The 10,876-nt window shown below is 48.9% G+C and overlaps 1 protein-coding gene and 1 long non-coding RNA gene across 3 annotated transcripts; both read right to left on the bottom strand.

Annotated features, from left to right (window-relative positions):
- Positions 1-771: 771 nt before the first annotated feature.
- GLRX5 (glutaredoxin 5) lies at positions 772-10,745 on the bottom strand. Its single transcript, XM_058740209.1, has 2 exons — positions 10,366-10,745; positions 772-1,417 (listed from the first exon to the last, which is right to left on the bottom strand). The coding sequence occupies exons 1-2, from the start codon at positions 10,661-10,663 to the stop codon at positions 1,239-1,241; spliced, it is 477 nt and encodes a 158-aa protein (XP_058596192.1). The 5' UTR covers positions 10,664-10,745; the 3' UTR covers positions 772-1,238.
- LOC131517712 (uncharacterized) lies at positions 3,504-10,260 on the bottom strand. Of its 2 annotated transcripts, XR_009264761.1 has the most exons (3): positions 9,620-10,260; positions 5,743-9,080; positions 3,504-5,658 (listed from the first exon to the last, which is right to left on the bottom strand). It is a non-coding gene; the product is annotated as an uncharacterized LOC131517712 (long non-coding RNA). The 2 variants fall into 2 exon arrangements; XR_009264760.1 differs by lacking the exon at positions 9,620-10,260 and having other exon boundaries at positions 5,743-9,231.
- Positions 10,746-10,876: the final 131 nt, after the last annotated feature.

The following is a 10,876-nucleotide window of genomic DNA, read 5'->3' as shown; positions in this document are numbered from 1 at the left end:
ATCAGTTCTGGTAGATCTTTGGTGGAGTGTTCAGGGTGTTCTCTATATAACATCGTGTATAGACCGTATTTTTTAAGAAAACACAATGCTCAGTGGATTCCTGTCTTTGGAAGACCGCTGGTGACGTCCCCCTGACGGTAGCACAGCTACCAGATCTCAGGGGCAGGCGAGCGGGGCTGCCTCCTCCAGCCTCAGCCACCTCCCTTCTCCGCACGCCACCCGGGCGCCCAACTCAGCCAGTCAACACCACCCGGCACTCACAAGGCTTACCTTCCCTCAAGAAATTAGACCATCGCTTGATGGCAATTTTTATGTCAAATTTAACCGAAGAGTATGAGAATCACTCCGCATTTCTAAAAACGGAAGGTCACGGGCACTCATAATCCACACTGCTACGGACTGAATGCCTCCCCTCAACATTCCTATGTTGACCCCAGACCCCCAGAATGGTGGTGTTGGTGGCGGGGGGACTTTGGGAGGTGACCGAGGGCAGGGTCCTCACGAATGGGATTTGTGCCCATTTAAGAGGGACCCCAGAGGGCTTCCTCATGAGGACACGGTGAGAAGATGCCATCAATGAACCAGGCACAGCCCTCACCTGACAGCTGGTGTGCTAGAGCCTTCATCCTGGACTCGCAGCTCCCGGAACCAAAAGAAATAAACATCTGTTGTTCATAAGCCCGCCCAGACTGTGGTATTTTGTTACAGCGGGCCCGAGCAGAGGAAGGTGCAGTGTTCCTGCTATTCAGAATGAACGACTCACACACAGGATCCCTGGGTTGGCAGTTTATTTAAAAAAAACAACACCCCAGTTATCACATCTTCCTCCCTGTCCATCATTTTTCTTAACAGAAGCAGCTACGAAAAATTTGGGGAGATATAATTATCTTTGCAGACTGACACATTTGCAGAGGATTCATGAAGAATGACTCAAAAGCTCCTCATTTTACTCCTGAATCAGGCAAAGAGCAAATGACAACCTAAGAACAGATTTTGTTGACAGCAATATCGTAATACAACATTGAATCATTACAGTGCAGTGGTTCTAATGAAGTTCACAATAGAATATTCGCAGCCCCAACACCAGACACACCAAAATCGCCCAACTGCTTACAGACTGGAGAAATCCGTGCAAGCAGCTGCCGTCTGATGAGTCAAGACCAGAATCGGTAAGGCTTGGCCGGCGGTGAGTCTGGGCACCAACAGCCCCTGCTGCTCAGGGAGGCCCCGGGCCGCCCTCACTTGGAGTCTTGGTCTTTCTGTTCATCCAGAAGGGCAGAGCGGATCCCCAGCTTTTTCAGTTCCTCCACCAGGTCCCCATTCTGGTGCATCTGCAACAGAATGTCACAGCCCCCCACGAACTCGCCGTTGAGGTACACTTGCGGGATGGTGGGCCAGTTGGAATAGTCTTTAATGCCTACGGGGAGAGAACATTTCAGTGTCATTTAAACGGTCAGAGCTGAACTTCTCGTGGCAAAATCTGTTTTCCATGCGCTCCCAGCAGGACATCCGGTGCCGTTCCCTTCTTGCTTCCCCCATCCCTGAGGGACGTGTTTGCCACAGACTCGGAGCTGCAGAGTCAACTGGGTCACGGTTCAAACCCCACCTCCTCCAATTACAAGCTGTGAGGCCTCGGCCAAGTCTTTCCACCACCCGCCTGTTTCCACCCCCATCTCGCAAAGCTTTCACGGCGGGACAATCAGGTAGGTGAGGCTGTCATAGAATGTCTCTCACACACACACACACACACGCGCGCGCGCGCGCGCACACACAATCGGCAGGGACTGATGGCAGAGAACCGACCGGTTCATGTAAGTCACACAACACGTACGGAGCCACATTCTCCATTCATCTGCCAGTCATGGTTTCAGTGAGACCAAACGTTAAAGAAATGCCAGGACTTCATTTCCAAGCGGATTACTTAATATGGGTCTATCATGGACCCACGGGTCCAACTCTGCCAAATGAGGCAGTCCCCACCTCACAGTTTTTATGCCTATCTGGGTTGGTCATGGGTTTTTGCCTTTACTTCTTTGACCCAGAGAAAAATCTCTATCCTAGGGCAGACTGCAGCCCTCGCCCTACTCAGCCCCTCAGATGGGCTCTCCACAGGGCAGGTGGATTCGGCTCAGCACAGAACTCGCAACGACCAAGTCAAAGCAAGGAGAAGCCCGAAGCTCGCCTAAGGCCCATGTCCTGGGCCAGGAGCAGTGCCAGACGGTGAGGGCCCCCCCCCTCCTCGTTCTCAAGCGCTCACGGAGGACAAGAAACCAACCAGCATGCACGGGATCAGTCCCGTGTGTGAGCGGTGTGGAGGACACACAGAGATGAGGCACATTCTAGGACAGTGAGGCCGTGTGGTTCTTCTGTTCAGCTCTGGGCCATGAGGCCGATGGTCTTGACAACAAGGTAGGGAAAAAGCGTGGTTTCGATCTCAAGACAGAAGGCTGCTCTTTCCTCACATTCTTCCAACCATTCTACTTCCTTCCTACTTGTGTGCTGAGATGCGAAAACACTTCCAAAAACATGGCCTTCCAGCAAAACGTGTGTTGGCTCTATGAAAAACGGACGATGGTCAAAACCATGGCACATGACCATCAATCACTATATACTTGCCATGTTTACACTTCCATAGATATTTTCAAATGGCCAAAACGAGCAAACAAACAAAACAGCAACGTCAACAGGCCGTTCAAACAAAACACAATACCGTGCAAATTAAAAGTCGTTCACGTGGGGGTTTTCATGCAAACCAACGAAAAATACTGGTGCTAAAAAGCTGGTCCTGGATACCCTATCATTTACCCAGCATTTGTTTTCCAAACAAAAACACCAACTTGAGTGATGGCCCAAATCCTAAGAGGCAATGTGTTTTTCTCTTTTAAATAAGTCACTGCCTTCTAAAAAAACGGTAACTTAGCTCCTAACCACAGCACTAAAGACGGCCCCCAGCTGAGAGCTTTATCTTTCTTCCCCAGACTTCTAGGGAGATAATGGGTCCAGCGTTATAGGCGCCAGAAAGCACACTTAGTTTTGTTTTTTTTTTTTTTGAGGTATAATTGACATATGACATATTATTTCAGGCATACAATATAATGACTTGATATGTGTATATATTACAAAATGATCACCACAATAAGTCTGGTTAACACCTGTCACCGTATAAGGTTACAGAGGTTTTTCCCGTGATGAGAACTTTCGAGATTACCTTAAAAGCTTACAAATGTGCAATAGAGGATTGTCAGCTATAGTCACCATGCTGTATGTTATATCCCCAGAAAAGCACAGTTCTAAGCCACTTTGAGTGTCTTAAAAAAAAAAAAAAAAAAAAAAATCAGCTAGAGGTAGGGGGGTTACTAATAAAAGGAAAATTTCATTTAGCCTTCAGAACGTCTTTAGAATACCAAATATCTAGATATGTTAGAGTATCTTGATGAATTAAAGTTTTTCATCATTCTGATACTTGATGCCACAGAGACGACTCAGCATGAGTTGTATTTAAAAAAAAAAAAAAGCTCCGTCCTTCAATAGTCTGTTAGAACTTATTTCACAAAGAAGCCAGTGATCCATCTTTTACTTTCATGTGACCGAGAGTGGGTGTGGGAATTAAGAAATGTTTAACGTCAACACGAATCTCCTGTAATTCTTTGAAAGCTTCTTAAGAACCTTCTGTATTGTGTGCATGTGCCACTTATGTGCGTGCTTTTACATCTGGGTCTTTTTCAATTGGTAATACATTGTGTGAAGCTTTCCAAGACGATGAGTATCTACTGATTCTTTCGGTGAGTCCCTACAATTTTTGAAACGCACCATAAATGAGAGTAAATTTGCCATCTGAGGTCGCCCGAAAACCACACGCATCTGATCCTAAAGAGTAGTTTTTTTACATAAGATCTTTGCTAAGTAAAAGAATGATTTGCTTCCATCAATCGTATTTATAGTACCACACTCAATCAAAGCTTTAGGCTCGATTCCTGCATTAATTTCACGCTGCTGCAGATCACACGTCCAGACAAGACAGAAGAGGCAGAGACGCCACCATTAAAACTACCCAGCCGGTGGGCTTTCCAACCTTCCCGAACATCCACCCCCTCCGGTCACGTGCGAGGGAGCTGGGACTCCTTCCAAACCCCAGAGTCACACTATCTTGCCCAATAACTTACATTTCAGGAACTCAGAAGCGCCGCCCCTCGGAGCCCATGATGGCATTGTGACAGTGGCCAACGGGCCTACCAGCTGACGGTTGATCAAAATGAAACCTACCTGCTTCTTCAGCTTTTAGAGTAACAGAGGTTACAGGCAGCTGATAGCAAGGTAAAGCTTCGGCGTCTTAAAAAAATACTACGTTCCTTTTTTTAGAAGCCTGATTACAAGTTTAAATATTTAACGAGACAACCAGTGGATTCCTATAGCACGAAGCGAGTAACTTCTGATAATAAGAGACTGCGGCTCACCAGTTGAAAATGAAAATGAATCCCATCGGTCCACCATTAATTGTTTAAACATGGCTAATTTCTCACACTTTTTAATTCTCAAAACCTGCAACATACAGTGGTAGTTAACTTTCACGCCAAATAACTCGGGATCGGAGGGACTCGTGAAAATGAGAAAATCGTATCCAAGAGTGGATTTTAATGACAATGGCATTTTAAAGACGAGAGGTGACAATGATTCAATTTGGGACAAAAGTACTGACTGCGAAGTTCTACACAGGGTGACGCGAGGAATCTGGAGCGACGAAGGAGGCGGTCTCACAAAACCGGTCCTACCTCCACCTACTGCCCCACCGAAAAAATTAATGTTCCAAAGCATCAAACCAGAGTGGAGAAAAAGTACTTCCAGAACTTTCGAAAGGGACTTTTCAAAATTCATCCCATTTCGGAACATCAGACTTCGTTCCCGGTTTGGACACCAAACAAATGATAAGAGTTTCCTTTTTTTTTTCCTGGTAGATTTTCACCATAGGAGCTTCAGAGTCTGATGCAGGTTAACTCTGCCTGGGGCAAGTCACATCACCTCCTCCTGAAGTCCTCCTAGGAAACAATGATGTCAGCACCCCCATGAGATCACCTGAGCAGAGACAGCAAGGGAAACGAGAGACCCTCAACAGGGGAAAAGCAAAGGCTGGGGACAGAGTGAACAAAGCAATGGCTTTAAGGGCAGCCGACTATGGCTTGCTAGCTTGCAGATGTAGCTTCCGATAAATCTGCTCATGTCTTAGCCTCAGTCTCCCTACCTGGGAAGTGGGAAGAAATCCATGCCTCACGCATTTATTACAAAGACGAATTGAGACCTAACTGGTGAAAGGATTGAGCTCGCACATTCCAGGTGCAAGGCGGACACGCTCTCCTCTCCACCAATGCCCCCTACTCCACCCTTCAAGTCCTGCCTCTCTAGAAACACGTGCAACAGAGGACGCCCAGGGAAGAATGCTGGAAAAATACCAATCAGGTGTGCCAGGCACTTGCTGATAGGGTTACTGAATTTCACATTCTTTAAGTGTTTTCAATACATACCTCACTTAACCTTTGTAAGAGTCCTTCCGGGAAGGCATAATTAGTCCCTATTTATCAGAGGAAGAAACTGAGGCTCAGAGAAGTTCTTTAACCAAAGTCACGGTGCTGGCAAACGGCCGGGCCTGGATTTCCACCCGGGTTTCTAGGAATCCAAAGGACAGGTTCTAGACCTCCGCAGGTGGCCTCTGGCTGGCACATCCCACCCCTGCCCACGATCCATACTTACAACTGACATGTGTCCGCAACACGTCGGGCCGTTTCACACCGGGCACGTCTGTATACACGAACGGCATTATGCCATGACTACCTTTTTTGCAACTTACTTCGTGACTGCACCCCGTAATTTTTGAGATTCAGTTACATGAGATACATCTCGAACTAGATCACTCTACCACAACTTAGTTTTCTATCGCCTGCTAAACCACAGTCTGTTTATCCAGTCTGCTAATAGGCCAAGATCCTCTCTTGCCAAGTTTTCATTATTACGAGCAGTGTTTCAGGGAGTATCATTACATGCATCTTCTAACTCAAACACAGGGGTCTTCCTCGCTGGAGAAAGAGGTGGCAAACTACGGCCTTTGGGCCAGATATGGTCCACTGCCTACTTCTTGCAAATCAAGTTTTATTAGAACTCGGCCACACCTACCTGTCTAGGTACCATCCCGACTGCCTTCAGGCCCCCAATAGCAGAGTGGAAGGGTCCACAAAGACTGAAGTACTTACTCTCTGGCCCTTTACAAAGGTCGTCTGTCAACCCCCACTTTGTTTGTTAACGTGTGTTTATCTTTTGAGAGACAGAGAGAGAAAGAGCGTGAGTGGGGAGGGGCTCCAGGCTCTGAGCTGTCAGCACAGAGACCAATGCGGGGCTTAAACTCACAGACCACGAGATCATGACCTGAGCCGAAGCCGGACTCTTAACCGACGGAGCCACGCAGGAACCCCTGGCAACCCTCACTCTAGACTGTATACCCAGGAGGGAAGCAGCTGGTCCCCTTCAACTTGACCCGGCACCGACAGTTACTCCTCCCAGGTGTTGGTGCGACTGGATTCTCTCATCCACAGCATGTATCACATCCATCACAACAAAGACCCAGAAACACCCCCCCCCTTAATCTTTTAACACTTGCCAAGGTCCCAGATTTGTTACTGTTGCCCAAATTCCCTGATAGTGAAAAGGCCGTGCATATCTTCAAAGGCTTAATAAACATTCAACAATAAGATAATGGCTATTCATTCAACAGACACTGCTCCTCGTGAAAGCAAAAAACAATGGTGATCTGAACAGGCAGAAATTTAAGAGGGTTTGTTTTTAAAGAGCATGGAAGATGGTTTCCGATATGATAAATAAGAGAAGTATTTACTTATTCATTAAAATCCTCACCGAATGCCCGCGCTGCATAAGCAATATACAGGGTACTCAGGTAACGCGGTCAGACATGGTCCCTGCTCTCCAGAGGGCAAAATGCTAAGCATGGACACGTGTGATCTCAAATGCGTTTAAAAACAAAACAAACAAACAAACAAAAACCCAACTAGCAACTAGATACAAATGTTAACGGTGTATGCAGAATTACAGGTAGTTTTCGTTTATTACTTTCGGCATTTCCAAGTTTCCTCTTTCCTCGGTGAGCATGTTACTTTTACAAAGGAAAATAAAAGACAGGCTTTGTTAAAAGGAGGATTTGGATATGCTGACATCTGTCTGCCGGGACCCGATCCCTTTGTGGCTCCCTTCTGTGTGTATTCCAGATAAACAGGAGAAAGAAAAGACCGGAGGAGGACCTCACAGTCGTCTTTGTTCCCTGGGTCACAGGTTGAGACCTCTCTGCATCACACCTTGGGAACCGGGTAGCAGGAACAGGACAGAGTCCGTGGGTGTTCTTCAGGCTCTGAGCCCTTCGCAAAGCTGTGGCACAGGGAGAAAGGAAAGGCAGTTTGGCAGCTGCGCCTCTCCAGTTACTAGCGGTGACCTTGGGTCTAGGAAAGGTGCACAGAGGTAGCTCTGACTAGCAAAAGCAACCATCAGACAGCCTGGCAGCTTCTCTTGGTAAAGTCAAAAGTGTAGAGAATAAAGAGAAGAAGAGTCTGAATGTTTTACAAAGTCTTACCCTGGCTAAATGAGTCCCCGCTGCGGGAACACGCACACACTACCCTGCTCCGATCTGCAGGTTAATAGTTGCACACGAGTTTATTTTTCTAAGCAACACAAAAGGTGGATGTTAGGTTCAACATATATGCAACACATTTATCGACCAAGATGACAATCTGGTATGAAACAAAATGGGAATGGAAATGTTGAAACTCTACGGTCAAGAAATTTAAAGGCTGGGGCGCCTGGGTGGCTCAGTTGGTTAAGCCCCTGACTCTTGGTTTCGGCTCAGGTCATGATCTCACGGTTTGTGAGTTCAAGCCCCACGTCGGGCTCCGCAGGGCTCCACACTGATTGCGCGGAATCTGCTTGGGATTCTCTCTCTCCCTCTCCCTGCCCCTCCCAGGCTCATGCTCTCTCTCTCATATACACACACACACAAAATAAACAAATAAAGCTTAAAAAATATAAATAAATTTAAGGGCTAAATTCCTGTAGCTGTTGTCTGAACACTTAAGAAAGTGAGACTTAGGACACCTGGGTGGCTCAGTCAGTTAAGTGACCAACTCTTGATTTCAGTTCAGGTCATGATCCCTGGGTCAAGGGATCAAGCTCCGTGTTAGGCTCTGCACAGACACCACGGAACCTGCTTGGAATTCTCTCTCTCTCTCTCTCTCTCTCTCTCTCTCTCTCTCTCCCTCTATCCTGCTCATGTACATACACTCTCTCTCTCAAAAAAGAAAGATAAATAAACTTGAGAGAGAGAGAGAGAGAGAGCGAGCGAATGTGAGAGACTGGAAACCAGACAGGTGAAACGGAAGCCAGGAATCCAAGTGCTGTGAGTCAGCCCTCTTATTTCTGTTCCTACTTTGTTCTTACATTCCAGCGTAGCCTATCTCCATTGTATTCCACAGGAGAACAGAAACCACAAACCAAAGAGCTTCAAAACTTCGTACTAAACAGGCTGTTAACAACACAACTTTTTATGAACGGCCATACTAGCAATTTGCAGGGGACCTGTGGCGAGGTCCCCACGGAAAGATTACAGAGTAGTTTCTCCTATCTTATCTTTTAAGTAGAGCAGCCACTGCTGGGTGAAGACCGCAGATACTCCCCGTACATAGAAAAACCAAAAACCAAAAACACCCCAAGGCCTAGTGACCGGTGGCATCCTAGCAGGAAAACAAACAGGGATCACGAGCATAATACACGGTAAGATCACATAAAGCTGGTCATGTTAACCTGCCTTCACTCCTCCTAGTTTCCACCCACAGAAACCAACAGTTTCCCAGGGATTAATTTGGGGGGGACAAAATACTTTGAAAACCAAATATCCCAATAATAAAATAGCTACCATTTAGTGGGTGCCTTCTGTGTGCCGGATAAAATGAGGGGCACTTTTCTAAAAAGTTTTACTTTCTCTTTCTTCCTCATCAAAACTTTGTCAAGTCTGCTTTCCTCGTATCTTCATACGACTGAAAAGGAAAATGCAGGGATGGGATTTAAGGTTGCACAGCCGACTGGCTGCAGAGGGATTACAACCCAAAACCTTTCCACCACAAGTGCCTGCCTCATCAAGCAGAAAGGACTACGACTGATCATTTCAACTGGAGAATAACAGTCGTAACAATGGAGAATAACAGTTGTAAATATGTAATAACAAAATGGGAGAATTCTAGGCTTGGGATAACAGAGAAGCTGGCCCCGTAAAACTGTTTCTGGAACACTGTCACTAAAGAACAGCACTAGGCTCAGGGAGGTGCCAGGATTCAGTCACTGGGAGTCTCTAACGGGAAGGCAGGACACCAAGCCACCCTCTAGGAGGTACATACAGCCTCCCCACTGCTCCACCAACTCTGACCCAGGACCTTAGCCAAGGGGCAGGTCAACACACTCCTCTGTCCTCTTCCTTCTCCCCCACAAAACAGGAGAAAGCATGTCAATAAGGTTCCTGGCACGGTGCTTATTAGAAGAAGTACCAATTAGCTGTCCGGGCCCTCCCGCCTCTACCTACCTGCTGCATCTGGCCCCAGACCCTAACTGGTCCCTGGTTCCTCCAGCTCCAAGCTTCAGTTACCTAGGGCACGGGGTTCATTCCTTATCTCTCTGTCCACAGGCCTCTCCATGCCCCAGCACGCCCCCCCCAATCCCAACCTGTCCTTGAGTATCTAAAAACAAATTTCATGACTTTTTCTCCCACACCAAGTGATCCCAAGTAAGACTAGTCTAAAAGCAGTGTCAACCCCCTCCTTGTGGCAACAACAAAGGATGGTTCCGGACAGCCCGAGCCTTGAAGCACCAGGCAGCCTCAGACAAAGGCAACCCCGGCCCTTCCTCCACCATCAACAGCACCGGCTCCTTATTCGTGAGGCAGGCCGACCTTCTCAACGTGTCCCCCAAAGTGCCTACCTCCTAGTGGTTCTTACTGTATTCCTTCTTGCCTCCCTTCCCCATCACTCTCCCCCCGACGGAGCCTGAGAGATTTGGCTCCGAAACGCCTCCCTGGGCTCGGCGTGGGGACCAGTGAACAGCTGGGACTTACCCAATGCCCAAGTTGGCCAGAGAACCGGATGCCCAGATCCTCAAGATCCACTTCAAGCCAACCATGCCCCCCACTCGACCCCGAACACAGTGCAGGAACCCGCGCCCTTAGCCCCGCTCGAACCCCCCCCCCCACGCCCCCCGACCTCTTGCGCGACACACCCAAGCCCCGCGGTGCGGCCCCGGCCCTTCGCCCCTCACCCGGCGGGCCCGCCTGACCTTGCCGGAGCTGGGGGTCGTCCAGCACATTGTAGGCCGCGTAGTCGCGGACGCCGTGCAGCCGCAGGATCTGCACCACTGCGTTGCTGAAGCCGCACTGGGGCTGCTCCGGAGTCCCCTTGAGGAAGACCACCACCTTGTCCTTCTTCACCAGCGCGTCCAGTTGCTCGGCTGAGCCGCCCCCGCCGCCGCCCGAACCCGCCGCCCGCACGCCTGGGCCCCAAAGGCCGCCGCCGCCGCCGGAGCCGCGCCCCCAGCGGAGCAGAGCCACCGCCACCCGGCCCAGGGACCCGCTCATTCCCGCACGCTGGCCGGAGCCCTCGACGGCCCGGGACCTCGGCTCACCCCCGGGAGCCTTCCCCGGGCCCGCGGCAGCCCGGCCCGCCCCCCGGAGGCTCTCATTGGACCGGCTCCGAGCTCCTCCCCGTGATTGGACAACGCTAGCCCGCACTTACTCGATTCTACCAATCGTATGACTCGCCCGGTCCCCGACAGGATGGAGGTGGTCCTT

Source organism: Neofelis nebulosa, chromosome 7, assembly GCF_028018385.1.
Source record: "Neofelis nebulosa isolate mNeoNeb1 chromosome 7, mNeoNeb1.pri, whole genome shotgun sequence".
Lineage (NCBI taxonomy): Eukaryota > Metazoa > Chordata > Mammalia > Carnivora > Felidae > Neofelis > Neofelis nebulosa.
Note: the sequence above shows the minus strand (reverse complement) of the source record. Positions and strands in the feature narration are given on the sequence as shown.

What these genes read in the sequence shown, in the direction of transcription:
- GLRX5 (XM_058740209.1), bottom strand. Translation starts at nt 10,663, where the DNA reads ATGAGCGGGTCCCTGGGCCGGGTGGCGGTGGCTCTGCTCCGCTGGGGG. An exon ending in CGACCCCCAGCTCCGGCAAG is followed by an intron (nt 1,418 to 10,365) that starts GTCAGGCGGGCC and finishes CTCTCCCCGTAG; the next exon opens with GCATTAAAGACTATTCCAAC.